This window comes from Sturnira hondurensis, unplaced genomic scaffold (assembly GCF_014824575.4).
Source record: "Sturnira hondurensis isolate 20B ecotype Veracruz unplaced genomic scaffold, ASM1482457v3 Scaffold0005329, whole genome shotgun sequence".
In the NCBI taxonomy this organism is placed as follows: domain Eukaryota; kingdom Metazoa; phylum Chordata; class Mammalia; order Chiroptera; family Phyllostomidae; genus Sturnira; species Sturnira hondurensis.
The window spans coordinates 7,184,169-7,201,263 of NW_028077960.1; the positions used below are offsets into that span (position 1 = coordinate 7,184,169).

The window sequence follows — 17,095 nt, forward strand, 5'->3', positions numbered from 1 at the left end:
ACACTTCTGTGTCCAGGATTTTGATGCACGATCTTGGCCTGAAACGTGTTGTGGCAAAATTTGTTTCATGGCTTCTGCTACCAGAGTAGAAGGAACATCGTGCTGTAGTTCTTAATGATGATGGGAGAACTGTGTGAGGTCCTAACATGCCTACCTTGAAGGGGACTGAGGCATCATTGTGGTGTGTAATGTTTCTTGTATCTTCTTCAATAAGTGTCTGTTTTGCATATCAGATGGCTGGATACTTTCTGGGCAGATCTCGTGTGAAAAATAATAGAGACATTTTTTAAGAAGATACAAGTAATGTACACTGGACTATGATGTCTTGGTCCCCTTCAAAGTATGCACCTTGGGACCTCACACAGTTCTCCCAGTGGCCACCAGCTACCCAATTGTATTTTCCTGAATCTCATCAATGGTCTGAAATCTCTTCCCTTTCAAAGGTGGTTTTAGTTTTGGGAGAAGCCAGAAGTCATAGAGTGCCAAATCTGGGCTCTAGGGGAGCGAGTTACCTGGCTGATTTGATATTTTTCCTAAAAATTCTGCATGAGACGTGAAGCGTGAGTGGGCTCATTGTGATGAAGATGCCAGTCTCCAGGCTTGCCAGTAGCGGCAGCCTTCTGAGTCATCTGGATAATTTCGGGGAGGAATGTTCAGGTTTAACATAAAAATTGATGCACATTCATTGCTCTACTCACTCATTTTTTTAAATATTTTATTTATTTATCTTTAGAGGGGAAGGGAAGGAGAGAGGAAGGAAACATCAATGTATGGTTGCTTCTCGTGCATCCCCTGCAGGGAACTGGCCCCTGCCAGAAACTGGCCTGCAACCCAAGCATGTGCCCTGACTGGGAATCGAACCGCGATCGTCTGATTCGCAGGCCCGTGCTCAATCCACTGAGCTACACCAGCCAGGGCTCTACTCACTCATTTTTAACGTGAGGGCCACACACTACACATGCGCACTCAGTGGCGTCTACCACCCCCACTGACCAGCACAGTGAAGTCATCATTGTTCACACATGGGCATCCCAGTCCACTCCTGGGCTGCCAGGTTATGTTGATGTTGTACAAACCATTCTCGTTGTATTAACAATGGCTAGACTTTTCCTGGACATACTTTGTCATCCATCTTCTTGAAATTCTGAGCAAAGGACTTGTTTTTTAAATTTGTAAAAACTTTTGATTCAGCCTGTATTTTTGTATGTGGTTGTTAAAGCTTTGGTTACTATTGTGTGCTCTGTTGAGTGCAGGTAATGCTCATGGGGATTGTAGCTGTTCTGATGTTTTCTTTTTTCCCTGAACAGTGTTGTTGTTTAGTAATATTAAAGCTCAGTTTGGTTCTCAAATTTTAGTGGTCTCATACTCATAATTCTGTAAGCCCTAGACTCACAAGTATTCATTAAATGTGTTAATTTTGAATGTTCTTCAGGGATAGGTTATATCCAGATAGGGTTTTTAATGTGAGCAAGCAAACAAAATGACCATAAACCTTATTTTAATATGTGAAAATTTATCCCAAAACTGTTCAACTAAAATGTAAAAGTCTTTTTGCAAAAATTTTCCGTTTTCTTTTTCCCTGGCAAATGTATCAGGCCTATTTTCATCTTAAGTTGTCTTTGTTACATTCCCCTCTTTAGCCTATGCTCCATGGCAGTGACTTTTCCCTCAGTGTGCCTCAGGAAGTTTTAAAACATGCAGCACCTTCCTATTTAGTCAGGGGCTTTGACCTCTTTTCCTTAGTCCCATAAAAATTGATAGTAGCCATCCCATAGTGAATCAAAACTATACCTGGTTTTTTGTCAGATCAGCAAAAATTGTATTTTTTGGTGTGCCACTGAATCTTAGTATTTGGTTTGTGTGTCTGTGTGCCATGAGATGGAAGTAGTTGAAAATCGCTGCTCTATGGAAAAGTTTTTTTATTTTAACCTCAGAGAACAGTCCCTTTTCTCTCTGAATGGCACTGCGTTCTGAAATAGTAGACACAACCTTGGAGTCCTTATCCTATCGGTAAGATGCGACAGTCTTATTAAATCAGTTTCTTTTTCATAGTGTTAATTGTGTAGAATGTCAATTTAAGTTATAACTGACATTTAAAATTTTATGTTTGGAGCAGGAAGAGCAAGATCTGGATCAACAGGGAAACGAGGTACGATTTTGGGTCAGGGCCCCTACTAGAACGCATTTGACACAAATCCGAACTAATTAAAACCAAAAGGCTAAGAAAAAACTCTGGAGTCAGACTTTCTGGGTTTCAGTCCCAACTTTGCTTCTGTGTGTCTGCTCCTTCATTTGAAGAATGGGGGTAATAATTGTCCCTACTAGGAGAGAGGAATTTTGAGAACTAAGGTAATTTGAACTTTAGAACAGTTCATGATACATATTAACACTACTTTAGCACCAAGCATTTTGTCTCCAAATATATTCATGTTGTTAAAAATGTGGGTAGCCTTGTTTTCATCCCTCCCAGATGGGAAACTATAAGCCCTGGGAGTTCTCCTTAAGAAGAGGTAAGAGAGAAGCCTATTCTAGACCGGATTCTCAACTGCAGCCCTACGAATATTTTGGGATGGGTAATTCTTTGTAGTGTTGGTAGCTGTCCCACCCTCGGTCTCTACCTACTACTAGGTAGATGCCAGTAGCACTCTATACCCACTCCCTCCTCCCCACACACTCCTCCCCGCGTTGTGACATCCACAGATGTCTCCAGCTGTTGCCCAGTGTGTTCTGGGGGCAAAAGCCCATAGTCCAAAACCTCATAGTCCACTGGTCCAAAAGTATCAGTCCCATTTCCATGCAGTGAATTTAAATGTACTTGTGGTCATTGGTATGCTTCCTTTTAATTCATAGGCATTTTCTGCAACCATTTTTTTCTCCTTTCTCTTAAATGGATTTTTTTTTTTTTTTTTTTAAGATTTTATTGTCTTTAGAGGGGAAGGAGAGGGAGAGAAACATCAATGTATGGTTGCCTTTCGTGCATCCCCTGCTGGGGGCTGGCCTGCAGGGAACCGGCCTGCAACCCAGGCATGTACCCTGACTGGGAATCGAACCGCGATCCTCTGGTTCCCAGGCCCGAGCTCAATCCACTGAGCTACACCAGCCAGGGCTACAAGTACCTTTTTGAAAGTCATTCTCGTTTCTGGAAATGCTAGGCAAAAACATACCATTGTTCTTAAACTTTTTGGAGCTGTAAAGCAGAGCTAAGGACTGTTTATCAATCAGAAAAGGATAAAAATGTGTTGAAATACTAATTTGACAGGTTTTAGAGTTTTCCTTTTTAGAACTGATGTAAATTCTTAACGTTTGTCTCCCTTTTTAGGAAAATCTCTTTGACTCTCTGACAGGGCAGCCGCATCCTGAAGATGTGCTGCTGTTTGCCATCCCCATATGTGCCCCTTACACCACCATGACGAACTATAAGTGAGTCTTCGTCAGTTTCCTCAAAAGAGCTGGCATAGTAGTGATTTATGAATTGTTTTGTAATCTATTTAGTAACATATACAATTCCTTTTTAAAGATACAAAGTGAAACTTACTCCTGGAGTTCAGAAAAAGGGAAAAGGTATTTACATTTTTTTATGAATTACGATTTTAAACATTTCTTGACTAAAGAGAAGTATAGTCTTATATTTTATTTTTACAGCTGCAAAAACAGCCTTGAATAGTTTCATGCATTCCAAAGAAGCAACAGCAAGAGAAAAAGACTTATTCCGCAGCGTAAAGGTAAAATATTTCTCCAGAACTTTCTGAAGATTCGCAGTGCAACTAAAAATGTCAGCAGTTACTTGCTATCTTTTATTCTGACTTTATTTAGTAGATGCAAGGTGCAGCCACTATTTTGGTAGAAAATGCTGTCTTCTTAGAAGCAGTATAAAATAAGTAAAATCATTTCAGCGATTAATTTTAGAAATGCTTTTCTATTGCTAGCAGTCATCACATAATTGTCATACAGAAAAATATGACTGACCACATAGAATGTGAAGATACTCAGCAGTTCTTGGTGTTTTTTTGGTTTTTTTTAGGACACGGATTTATCAAGAAACATTCCTGGCAAAGTCAAAGTGTCTGCACCCAACCTTCTGAATGTAAAAAGGAAATAGCTGGGATAAAGCCAGTTTTACGGCCTTCTGGACATTCAAAAATGAAAACACCATGTAACAAGACTTCCGCTTTTAAAAATGAACTAAATATTGCCTTGCTATACTCACCAAAAGGACTTACTGTTTTATTCCAGTTTTACAGAGAGGAGACACTGTCTATTGTAGGATTTCCTAAAGTATTTGGGGACAGTTAAATGCTAATTATATACATCTGTAGTTATTGTACAGTATTCTTGGAATTTGGGGTGTTATTATTAAGCATTCACTTCCTACTGTGAAGTAACTGAACAGTGAAGCGGTTCGGCCGCACAGACTGTCCGGTGTCGTCTGCAATGTATAATGTCCAGTACATCCATTACAGGCCAGTACCAAGGGGGGGGTTGTTTGTTTTCTTTTCTTGGTGATGGTGGTTGGTTTAAAAATTTTGGATTAAGTCTTGAAAATCCTAAATATTGAAGGAGTTCATTTTCTTCCATTTTATATTTGTCAAAAAGTACATCAGACCAGATATAAAATACAAGTAATTTCCATTACTCAGGTTAAGGAATAATATCTAGAAGTAATTGGTATTGATCACTTCCAGGCATTTACATACCCTCACTTTTCACATTAATTTCTTTCCTGTAATCTCATTCAGTTCTGTGCCATTTAATTACCCACGTCTACTAGGAATCAGTAGCGTGTTACGATGACCCTTAACCTGTAATGTCAGAAGTGCACTTGTAGGCTTACCACGAAAGACTCCAGACCCAGCTTTCCTCTGTCTCATAACAGAAGGGAGAATAAAGTCATACCTTATTTCCACTCTTCTATAAACTACAAAACTGTTACTTTCTAAGTGACCAGACAATAGCTCCCTACAGTCAACATGACCACTTCCTCCAGACCCTATACCAAAGCGTTTAAGGTCAAAGTACGAAACTGCTGTTGGTCCTTCCTTCCTTTTCCCAGTTTCTCAGTCCTCCTAGTGAGAGTATTTTTCCACTTGAAATCACTGTTTAAGTAAACTTTATAATTATGTAATCTCATGTTGTAAATATGAGATAGACTATTCTTGCCATTTAAAAAAGTAACTTCAACTTGGGCTGGTGAACACAACACAGTGTACAGAGGGTGTGCTGTGGAACTGTGTGTCTGAAACCTGTGTAATTTTGTTAACCAGTGACACCCCGAAGTTCAGTTAAAAAGGAAAAAAACTACTTCACCATTTTAAGTGGTAAGGATAATTAGCATACTGTTCCTACAGATAATATATCCTGAAGTTAAAGTAAAAAGCCTAAGTATTAATTACCCTTTGCTCTAACAGAAGACAGTTACTGATGTTAAATACATTTATTTAGACACAAAAATAGGTTCTCTAGGCCATTCACATGCACATCAAAATCAAAAGGCTGCAGAACTACAACAATGCATGTAACTTTACAGATGACGCCACTCTTGGATGTTTCCAGAACTGCTGCTGTCCGTGCTCGGCGGCAATCAGAGGCTGTCTGTGGGGCCTTAGGACCCAGAGGTGTTGTTACTACCAAACCTCTGATTCACACTGTGCAGCAAGTGTTTGGGAAGGCAGTTCCATGCGCTGGCTAACATTTCTTTAAAGCAAATGACTGCTTCTAAACTTAGCCTGGAAATGAACAAGGAAAGAGAAAAATAATTTCACTTTACTGTTTAGAAGTACATTCACTTGAACCATTAAAATAAAAAGAAAGAAACCATTTTCTTTTAAGATTTTCACAGGAAAATATAACTGATTAGTTGTGTCGTTCAAGGCTTGTTAGTACCCTTAAAAAGTTACTTGCCTTACAAGAGATTTTGGCTGAACTGAAAATATTAGTACTTCATTACTGTGTGCCTGCAAAGTAGATAAGAACACATTAAAAAGCGAGTACTTCACAAATAAATTTCAGCAGTGTCATAAAGTGTCCTTTCACAAAAGGTCATATACTTACAGCTCTGTGATGGACAAGAAGATTGTTGGCGCATCCACCAAAAACAATCACTTCTCCTTCGTCACTGGCACAAGCTGTATGCCATAATCTACATTCAAAACAAGAGCTTGAGTTTGAAGTCACCCAAAACACCGCAGAACAGAACTGATTTAGTAAAGACTAGAGCTCTTGAGTTCAGACCAATGTCAAGGTCAGAAACATTTTTCTTAAGGAAAAATAGTCAAAGGTACAAAAATCAATGTCTGTTATGATTCAGTGGATGTCAGCATTTTCTCTCTGGTCCAGTGAAGGGTTTGAACTAAACAAACTGTTCTCTAGGTCTTTATTAGCAATAAAAACCTTACGGGAGATGAGTGGTATATGGCCTCTCCTTCCTCTTTTCATGGGCTGGGCCACTTGGCCTTCTACCAAACATCTGAAAGATGCTGAATCGGCCTGAGTAAACATGTATCTGAAGGCCTGGTAATTCAGTGGAAGAACATTTGTCACATAAAGTCTTAGTGGCCTGACTGTACTTAGGTTAAAGGCTTAGGGGAAAATGCAGGCTCATGTATCTAAAGATGCTTTTAAGACCTAATTTGACCACCATTTCCTTTTAGTCTTTTTAACAATCCTTTGAGAGTAACAACAAATAACTGTTTAACAGTCTCTCCTTTTTTGATGGTTTGACTTCCTAGTCTTTGTTTTGAAGTGCTACTGAAAAGCTAATAGAAACTTACTGATTTTTGTCCATATGCATTCTTTAAAGTTTTGAAATTCTCTCCTTTCCAGTTCCTTTTTCTTTTTTTTAATGACAAATTCAGGTGCAGTTCAATTTACTTGGGCAAAGAGCTTGATTATAAATGTTAATTATATCGGTAATTTGTTGATAAAGAAAGGAAAAGAGTTAAAAAATCAAAATCCAGCTGTATTTTTCACACAGATGATGGAAAAGAAAGCATCTGATACTAGGATAACATTTTTTTTCTTTCAAAAGGTGTATTAAACCTTAGTGAATGCTAAGGTATTTAGTAGAAGAATGATGGATTTAATGCAGCCAAATTTTCCTCATTCTGTCTTGTACACCTCTAGGGACTTCATTACTTTAGTATAAGAATTACCTTTTTAAATAGTTCATACCTTGGTCTGTCCGTATAGGGATGATTAAACTGTATCCATTCATTTTTACTAATGCAGAAAATCCAGGCATCACCTAGTCGAAACAGAAGAAATCTATGAAGTACGTTATTCTATCAATGCAAGAGAGGTAATAAATCAGACTGTGAGTAGACAGAGAAAGTGTATTTCCTTTTTTCCTCTGCAGTTAACCAAGTAAACCCTTTGCATGTTACAGCCCTTTGGCAGGGCTTACAGTGTCCCGGGGCCCTTCGTCACAGACTGGATGTATGTCACAGCGTGCAGGCCGCGGGGGTGCCAGACAGGATCAAAATTAACAGCAAACCTGCCAACAAACCCTATGGCCCTGATACATCTAATGAAATAGACTTTCTTGAACTATGTATATATTATTACATATGAATGATATACAGGCGTTTCTTACATTTTTAAAGGACTTACTTAGTGGCTGTTTATCAGTGGTAAATCCTCCAAAAAGAAAGAGATGGTCTGAAGAAACTGGTGTTAGTGAGTGCCAAGATCGGCCAACTGGGCACATGCCTTGTGGAATTCTGAAAATAACAGCTATGTTATAATACCAACATCTAAAAGCAGAGAAATACTGAAATTTTCTTTAAAATTTATATGGAATTAAAAAGAGACTTCAAATTTAAAAAGGCTTTTTTGTATTAACTACATGCTTTATTTAGAATGGACTATTTTCTTTGACAGTCAACTTCAGACTTTTTCAACAAACACTGAGTGCACACTGTGTACAGGCACACAGTTAACAGGATCAGGAATTAAAATTCTTCCATTAAGGGTCTAATGATCATGTTTGTTTAAATTCACAGTTACAGACAATTTAAGCAAGTACATTATATACTAATAATAGAGAATAAGGAAAAAAGCCATTGAAAATGTTTTGGAAAACTTTTCTAAAGAATTATCTAATGCAATACCTACAATTCAATCCACTCCCATGCATCCAGATCAAGATAGTGCAGATCATTCATTCTAGCATCCTAAAAAAGGATAATCATGTAGTCACCATTCGGAATAATTCAGAGGCAGCCACTGAAACAGTTTGCACACTCACTCGGTATCTGCCTCCAAACACAAAGCCTTTGTTTCCCACAGTGGCACAGGCATGGGCAGCGCGAGGCGAAGGTGCCGTACCCTGTTAAAGTCAGGTGAGCAGTTTAATAAATAAGTGAACTTTTAATAAGTGCCAGAGTCTTCACACCTCAGTGTATGAAAAAACTCATATAGTAATGGTGCTGTGTTAAGTGCTTTGATAAATTAATTCGCATAATCCTCATATGTTCTATGGTTAAACAGTCATTGGCTAACTACTTGAGTGGCAAACCACTTTCCACCTAAGAATGTACAAGACACTTGTGCTTTTAAGCTAAACTGCAGCCTTCTAGTCAACAGCAGTACTAAAGGCTGACCACCACAACTGGAAATTTTAATTTTGTATTTCTGAGGTGTATTACTGAGTGGGCTAGTAAATAAATAGAATGCTTACTTTGTTTTTTATTTTAAAATAAAAGCTAGCACATTATATAACATCTGTATCAGAGGAGAAAAAAACCGGTATTTGAGTAACTGAAATTCCAGTGTAGTGCTAGGTCATTTATTTGATTACAGACAATACCACTCAACATCAATTAGATAACAGATGCTGGTTTGGTCTATACATTCATTAAACTTTCCTGAGTTGTGGAGTCCTTGGAACATATGAAAGGTGAGACTCTTCTCCAGAAAACAGGAAGAATGAACTGTCAATCTTACGCCACCTCCCAACTTCCCTCTGAGCAGGCCTGCTTTAGCCATCCATTACTCCTCAGGAACTCACAGTGGTTACAGGCTGGCTCCAGATAAATGTTTCAGTATCCAAAATGTGTACATGATCATTCCATCCTCTCGGATGACTTGAATTCTACAGAAAATAGTAAGAGTCTCTGAGTTATTTTACAATTGCTCTTTACAAATAACATTTATAAAATTACATAGCCTTGGTCTGATTTATTAACAAAGCAAAGTGAACAAAACTACTACCAAATAAAATATATCATTTCAACACACTAAGGCCATATGCAAATATGAAACTTCACTTACCCAAAAAGATGTTTCATCGAATTCAAAAGTTCCCAATACTTTATCTTCAGGTAAATATCCATACCCTCCAAAAAAGATTAACCTATTTTATTAAGAAAATAGACAAATTCAAATATCCATTGGTTAAGATATAAGAGATTTTTCTACTATGTTAAGTGAGTTGAAAAGGCACACGATTATACGAAAATAAATAGTGACGGCTAATATGTCTCAGGTGCCGTGTTAAGTGCTCTGGTGTATTAATACACTAATCCTCCTGTGCACTATGGTGACAACAGTTACCAGCTAAGGATACTTGAATGGCAAACCACTTTCCACGTAAAAACCCCAACCTGTAGTGCTGCTAACTCACTTGTTTTTATATACCCAGACACCAAGTTTGTCCTTTGACGACGGAGGCATTCCTTGGCAATCAATCCTTTCCCACTGTAATACTCTGTCTGTAGACCTTAAATCCAGCATGTAGAACTGTCAGAAGCAATGAGTTCAGTTAGATTTGGTCATGTGAAAGAAACTCCAACTTTGGCATTTAATTTTACTGTGATTTATAATAATGTCATCTAATTCAGTACTGTTCAAGGTGTGACTACAGACTGGCTGCAAAACTGTTAACTGAGTCTAAATAGGGAACTTGTGCCAGAATATAAATTACCTAAGTCACTAAGCATCCCATTTAGTTCAGCTAACTTTTTTCCATAGCCACATTTTTGAAGCAATAGATAGATACTGGCTTACATAGGCACTTAGAGCGGTACTGATCTAATTTGTGGGTATCAGGACAGTATTACCAAAAAATCAGACTCAGCAATTTAACCTCAAAATTTAAGATCAATTTAACAAACGTGTTAAGTGCCTACTTTAACTCTAGGGGCTAAGGACAAATCTTAAAATATTAAGTATCGGTCTACCTTTAAGGGTTCATTCACAACCAGGTAACTGAATAAATGTGACCATTCCCAAACTTCCTGGTGATCGAACTTAGTGCGCTCAGCCCCAGCCCCGTGACACACTAATGACTACTATTTCTCCAGCCGCCCTGGAGGCGGCAGCAGCTTCTCTCTTTCCCAAGCTTCCCCACGTTGTGTCAGAATCGTTTCTCCCCCTCGGCCCTGACATACTGAGCGGTGGCCAGCCTATTGCAGTGCCTCAACAAAGCTTTTAGGCACAGAACTCTTTCTTCACACAAAACCTTTAAGTAAAAGCCTAACATAAAAGGAAAAATGGAGCTACACTTGTTAAAATGGTGGTGGAAGGGCTGGCCTGGAGCCACCCAACACCATTATAAGCTTCCCACGGGGGCCTTAGCATTCATAGGAGCTCAGTTTAAACCACACCAGCCATGTGGCATTCCCACGAGCACACCTGGCTTTTGTGCGCCACTGCATCTTGGTACGTGTAGCTTGGCTATCCCTTTGAGTTGTATTCATTTCAAGCCTCACCTCTTGGGTGAAAACTTGACTTTTTCTGTTCCTCCATTTATCCGAACATGATGTCAAGGATTCTTTTTCGGATTCAGAAATATTTACTGAGCTATTACTATGAGCCAGGCTCTGTGTATGTGCACACCACATGCTACTGGGGTCATTTACTGCCCCTCTAGAATGTGAGCTCCAAGAGGCACAGACTACGTATCAATCATCTCTGTCTCCCATGGCTCCCAAGTGCTCAGCAAATAGGTGCCCATTAAGTTGCCAAATAAATGAATTTGTAAGAGTTTACCTATATCATATGCACCTTTCTGACTTCACCTCTCTCTTCCTGGCCTGAGAGAACAACTGATATCTTTTTCCTATTTGGGAAAAAGCATGAACAAAGTCTGAACAAGAGCATCTCACAGTGCCAGATCATAGGAAGGCTAGTGTACAAAACGTCGTCGGTGTTGACTGACCCTCATGGCTTTCTGCGGGCGGACTGTTCGATTTCACCCTGCCGCCCACAATCACCTCAGGTTCACTTAATTCACTGTTACTCATCTAACACTCCAGGTTTCTAAAAGAACAGGTAGCTGCAAAGAACACAGAAACAACCTGGGCAGTTACTGCACAAAGGTTACCAACCAAAGGTGATTTGATAAATGGCCTAGGTAAATACAGACTGGCAGACTAAAATGCACATTCCTACCACAATCAGGTAAACACATTCTTTTAACTGGAACAGGAATAACTATGGGTTAACCTTAAAAGTCTCAAGTTGTCTGAAAAAGAATAAAACTGCCTTGAACTGGAATCCTTAGGAACACTAACCTTATTCGTATTGCCTCTTGAATGGTGCCCTCCGAACAGGTACAGCACCCTGTCTACACACACAGCACAGCTTCCTGACATAGAAGGAGGAACATCACCTTCAGTGTTAATTTTTCTCCTGAGGGGAGAAAAGCAATGTAAATAAGCCTCTCATAAAGGAACTGGAAAAGTATTTTTTCAAGTATTCCCGCAATAAAAGATAGAAGAGGAGGCTGACTCGATCATGTCTAGGGTCTTATCTGGCTCTCAAATAAATTCAAAGAAGGAGCTCTTCCCTGTCCGTTCCATAGGCTGCACTGGCCAGCCCTGCACGGAGGCAGAATGCATGCGCTGAAAAGCCTCCAGGTTACATTATTTTGGGAGCATAACATTTTATGTTTTTCAGACTGAACTTTTCATTCATTGTCCACAAGTTGTTTTCGTTTTTGAGTGAGCCAGGAAAACACCAACTTTAATAGGTTGTTCAAGATCTGTTCACAATATCACTTTATATTAAGGTTTTAAGTTCTAGTAGGCTTTTAAAAAATTACAGAGCTGATTCTCTTTTTAAAAATATGTAGAATTCTGTATTAAAGGAATACTATTATAAACTCCCAATTTTCCAGAAAAAAGATGGTTAACCTAGCTCAGTAATGGGCCAGCTCAGATTAGCTAGGTACAGAAATAATCCTATTTTTAATTTAACTCTAATCAAGTGGGAGTATATTCCAGTTCTGAGATCCAGAATATGTGCAGTGTTTGTACAGCACAATGTTCTCACAATGCAAACCTTGGGGGAAGACTACTTTAGAACGCCTCAAACATGGTTAACCTAGCCTTCTGAGAATCACATTAATTCTACCAAGGACAGATATTCCTGAGTACCACTTTTAAGAGACTAGCAAAAGATCCTATCAGAATAGCCCCAGTTTGAATAGAAGGTAAATTTAAACTAGTTTTGTTTTGTAAACAAAACACTATTTCAAAGAGAATTACATAGAATATTTAATGTTAGAGATCACTAAAATATACCACCTTTATTTCTAATAGATACAATCTATAATGTTTCTCATCCAAGATACCATGTAACAAAAGATATAACATCTTAAAAAATACATATGTGATGCTTCTGAAGTGATGCTAGACCAAACCAGCACAATTGTTTTCTTTTTGTTTGCAACATTATTTGAGTGTTTCCCCTTATACATCAAGTTACCATCTTCCCGTCTCCATGTTGTAGATCCACAGTTCTTCTCTAGGCAGATAGAAGTCATATAATCCTCTGACTTGGTTACTCTAAGAACCAAAAAGAAAATTGCAAATATAAAAAATAATCAGTATTCTAAAGAGGCACTACTGTGTTTTTTTCACATTCATCTTATTTGAGATGCTGAGAGATATGCAAAATAGGTCAATAAGTCCACCAAATGCACAGTCCTCCCCACCCCATGTCACAAACTCCTGCCAATGCTTTCTATAGACAGCTCCTATTTCAAATTTTTGATAGAACAGTTGCAATGGTGCAGAAAGCTAAGAGACCACCAGGAAATCTTCAAGGCCACTTGATCCTGAAAAGACCATGCACCAAATGTCAGCTGCATGACTTCAGGAGAGATTACCTGTACCATGGTGAGCAGACTGAAAAAAGGTCTACCCTTTAATTCCTCACTCACTCTGACATGTGAGGTATAGTTTTTCCAGCCATTCTTTCCTTTGACCCACCCATTCTCTACCAAGATGCAGAGAGGGTAGCACTGCAAATATGAAAACATGTAAGTCCTTCTGCAAAATTGTAAGTTCCTTATTCTCTATTTCCCTTCAGGTAATAATTCTTAGACTAAATGAACCATATACTAGAACTAGCCTACAGCTACCTATGGATTGCTTTAACCCTTACAATGATCCCTAGAAGTAGTTGGTATTTCAAAAGAACAGGCTTTTTAGAGAGGTAAGCAATTTGCCAGGTTACTTAGCAAGTAATGGTAGAACCAGGATTTCAGCCTCCTTTCCCTGAATTTGTAGCTTCAACTGCTGCTCAACCTCTCCAATCTTTGAACCCCGCTGGCCACTTCTGAACAATGTCAGCATGCAGTAAACAACTGCAGTTCTCTGAGAATGGGTGCCAGAGTCACAGAGCACGTGGAATAGAGCACCTGGCTATGTAAACATTTCACTTTCCGCTCCACCACTTTTGCAGGGAAAGGCTAGAACATAGCAGGCTAAACCCGAGATCAGCGTAGGGAGGACGACTGACCGCTGTATACGAAGCTAAGGTTCACTGCCTTCCATATAATCTCCAAAGGCTTCCTGTGCCTACTCTCAGGGTTCTAACCAAAGTGTGGACAACCTGTCTTTGAACCACCCCATCAATATCCAGGCCTTCAAAAACACCATCAGAAATCTTCCATCCTCACCACCCTCCTTCTCCCCATGCCCAAAGAAACATCCCATTCCCTCAGTGCTGCTGACTTTTACAAACAGAATTTCGAATAAAGTAGTTTAGACTGAAGCATGATTGACCAACAGGATTGCTTTTGTCCTTGTGAATTATTTACATTTCAGTAAGGATCACCACATACCTTCCCTCTTCCTCTTAACAAGTACCCTCTAAACACCTATTCGTTGGAGGTTAAGGAAAACACAAATTAATGATTAGCAAAAAACTCCCAAAACGTTTGTGGTTCAATTACACGAAGTCATCAGGACAGCTAAGGCACTTTGTCCCATCTGTCTTCTGAGAGTATCTCAAAAGTGTTCCACGAAGGTCAGCCCAACGGGACCATGAGCTGATACTGCCAGAGTCACAAAGCAAGTCATCCAAGACACAGGAGTATCGGAATAGATTGCAATCGAATACGGGAGGGCGGGGATTATTTTTAGGAGGGGAGGGGATTATTTTTAGGAGGGGAAGGGGCTATAAAGAATATTTTTGGTAGGAATAGCTTGGAGCCAACTGAATAAATGAAATAAGATTCTAGAATGTGGGGTGTTATTAGGAAGTTCTAAAAGCAAAAGAGCTGGAGAACTAGTGGGCAGGGGGCAGACAGCAGGGACTTCGGCGGGGAGGCTCATGCACGGGGCGGGAAGACATGCAGCTGGCTCCGCAGAGGTAAGCAATCACATCATCATTAGGGGCCAAGGAGCTGTTGATGTTCTGGTTACTGGTGGAGCTTTTCCATTAACTTTTCTAATACGGGTGTCTTCTGAAACTTTTAAGCCCTTTCTCAGCTGAAACCAAAAGGAAAACAGCCTTAAAATATCCGAACACAGTGTGACGGCCATCTGCACAAGCTGCAGCTGTGGGACGGGTGGGAAGGTTGCCTGTGGCCAGCGGCACCGGTGGGCCAGTGGCCTCGGCTCACAGGCAGACCCAACAGAGAGTAAGAGTGACATCACACACCGTCACGTCTTACGCACACCCCCAACTTTTCAAATAAAAACACGGCTAGTTGTCAGGCACGCCAACGTGCCCTCCCCAAAAGATCGCTTCGAGGTCACAGAGCATTCGGGGCGCCTGAAGCAACAGGGCTGCGGGGGCAGAGCGTGCTGTGAGAGCGGGCGTGGGGGTGACAACAGCCCGGAGGCCTCGGACGGGGCCGGGCACTCGTGAGAAGGTTCCCACGCTCAAAAAGAACAACGACGCGCAGAATCGGGACGTGGGGGCGCGGGAGGAGGCCAACCTGGCCCGCCCGCCCGCCCCGCCACCAGAACCCAGGTGACACCAAGCGACGCCCGCCAGCCCGGGCCACCCACTGACCTTGTAGCCGCCCCAGACGAACATGTGGCGCCCGTCGCTGACCGCTACGTGGCCGCTGCGCTCGGCGGGGCAGGCGAGCTCCATGGACTCGTAGCTGTCGTAGGCTGGCCCCGGCAAGTCGTCTGCCCGCAGGTCCTCGTTCCCATCAGCCATCTTGAGGCTGCACTCCCGTCCACCGACAATCCCCACGGCCGCCGCCGTGAGGGGGGGAAGAGACAAAGGGAAAGGGAGAAGAAACGGACGGCTGCGAAAGGGACTGGGGGAAGCCACTCCCTCGCCGCGGGCGCGTGCACCGGCCCAGCCCCCTCGGGGACGGCCCCTCGGCCGCGGGGTGGTGCTGACGGTTCGCAGGCGGGGAGGCGAGGGCTGGGGCGGGCGAGGGTCCGCGGAGCGCAAGGACCAGCTCCTCGCCCGTCCGCCCCGCCCCCCGCTCGCCTCACGCCACCGCTAGCTCCTGTTTACGCTGCGTCTCCGCCGGACCCGCCCGTTCTGCCGGCGCCACCTGCTGGGCTCCGGAAGCTCGGCCCGCGCTCCGCGCCGGGTCCTCCCGCCGCCGTTCCTGCGCTGCTCCGCCCGGCCCGGGCCCTGAAGCCGTGACGGCGAGTTCCGCACGCAGCAGAGCTCCGAGCCCTGCAGGCTCTGCCAGGATACGCTGGGTTGTAGCCAAAGCGGTGCTGAAACGGCCCAGCTGGGGTGTTTCTGGTCTCACTGCCCCGGTTTATGTGGACCTGCGGAGACCGCCGGCCCCGCGGTGCCCTCTCGGGAGCCGGCCGCGGTGGGTAGGCTCCGGGCGCGCAGCCCCGACCCGGCTCAGCTCTTGTGGTTCAGCAGGGATCTTGATTTAGTGCGCCCGACACCCTTATCACCCTGAAAATTATTGTCTTAGTTTATATTAGTTTTCCTCACGCAATATACACACATACATATACACACGTGTGCATGCATATATGCATGTATATATGTGTGTATATATATGTGTGTATATGTGCGTATATATATATATATACATACACACACACACATATGTACTGAGTGAGTTTGTACTGGTGCAAAGATCACCTTGTGCCTGTGCTGACAGTATGACGTTCTAAAGAATATTTTAAGCTTCTATCCAAAGGCTAATCTTTTTAAAAGTTGTGCAAAAATACTACTTGAAAAATGCATACTTATTTTGATGTGCTATTTTCAGTATATCATACCAAAAATGATAATACCAAAAAAGAATCCTCCCTGACAACTGGAATATCCCAAGAGACATAATAAAGATGGTCAGAAATTCTTTTTCCTTAAGAACCAGACTGGAGACCTATTTTGTGAACCACCAGAACGAAACCTGGAATCACCTTTCAAACAGACATGCTATAAGGGAGAATTCAGAGCTAGTGTTAGGAAGCTGTCATTGCCTTGGGCTCCCGTATACTGATCCCCTGGAGGTCAAGAACCTAGAAGCTGACAGTAAACCATCAGCTGGTGAAAAGTGAGGAATTAATACTTCTTGTCTAACGAACTTTACTATCTCCTAATAGCAGGAGAGCCCTGGTTTAAACAAAGTTACAGAAATTGAAGGTGAAGATCAGAATTCCCTGCCACCCCCACTATGAGGCTACCTCAAGACATAATTTTTGGAGTAGCACAGTATATTAGGTCAAATGAGTATAGCGCCAGTTACCTGTACCGTAGAAAACACAATATACAGATTTTCATTCTCTAGAAGACTAAATGCTGTGTATTTGAGGGGCTAATGCAACTTTTAATGTTCTATGTAAACCGTTTAAAAATAGAAGTGCGTTTCTAAGAGGCTAGAGAAGGAATTCATATAATCCAGAAGCCATTTTTAAAAAGTGTTCAT

The 17,095-nt window shown here is 41.5% G+C and overlaps 2 protein-coding genes and 1 long non-coding RNA gene across 3 annotated transcripts in view; 2 read left to right on the forward strand and 1 right to left on the reverse strand.

Moving 5' to 3' along the window:
* Positions 1 to 5,954, forward strand: part of NEMF (nuclear export mediator factor) — a 59,390-nt gene extending 53,436 nt beyond the window's left edge. The window contains exons 29-33 of the mRNA XM_037047182.1: positions 2,117 to 2,149; positions 3,320 to 3,420; positions 3,518 to 3,561; positions 3,643 to 3,722; positions 4,022 to 5,954. Of these exons, the coding sequence (XP_036903077.1) occupies positions 2,117 to 2,149; positions 3,320 to 3,420; positions 3,518 to 3,561; positions 3,643 to 3,722; positions 4,022 to 4,099 (336 nt within the window). The 3' untranslated portion in view covers positions 4,100 to 5,954. The remainder of the gene's footprint in view (positions 1 to 2,116; positions 2,150 to 3,319; positions 3,421 to 3,517; positions 3,562 to 3,642; positions 3,723 to 4,021) is intronic.
* KLHDC2 (kelch domain containing 2) lies at positions 5,420 to 15,696 on the reverse strand. The gene is made up of 13 exons (XM_037047183.1): positions 15,247 to 15,696; positions 12,706 to 12,785; positions 11,511 to 11,628; positions 9,620 to 9,735; positions 9,268 to 9,349; positions 9,005 to 9,088; positions 8,243 to 8,323; positions 8,110 to 8,168; positions 7,606 to 7,715; positions 7,168 to 7,240; positions 6,049 to 6,136; positions 5,899 to 5,951; positions 5,420 to 5,723 (listed from the first exon to the last, which is right to left on the reverse strand). Exons 1-13 carry the CDS (start codon positions 15,397 to 15,399, stop codon positions 5,600 to 5,602), a joined length of 1,221 nt encoding a protein of 406 aa, XP_036903078.1. The 5' UTR covers positions 15,400 to 15,696; the 3' UTR covers positions 5,420 to 5,599.
* Positions 13,678 to 14,147, forward strand: LOC118987801 (uncharacterized). The gene is made up of 2 exons (XR_005066644.1): positions 13,678 to 13,762; positions 14,056 to 14,147. It is a non-coding gene; the product is annotated as an uncharacterized LOC118987801 (long non-coding RNA).
* Positions 15,697 to 17,095: the final 1,399 nt, after the last annotated feature.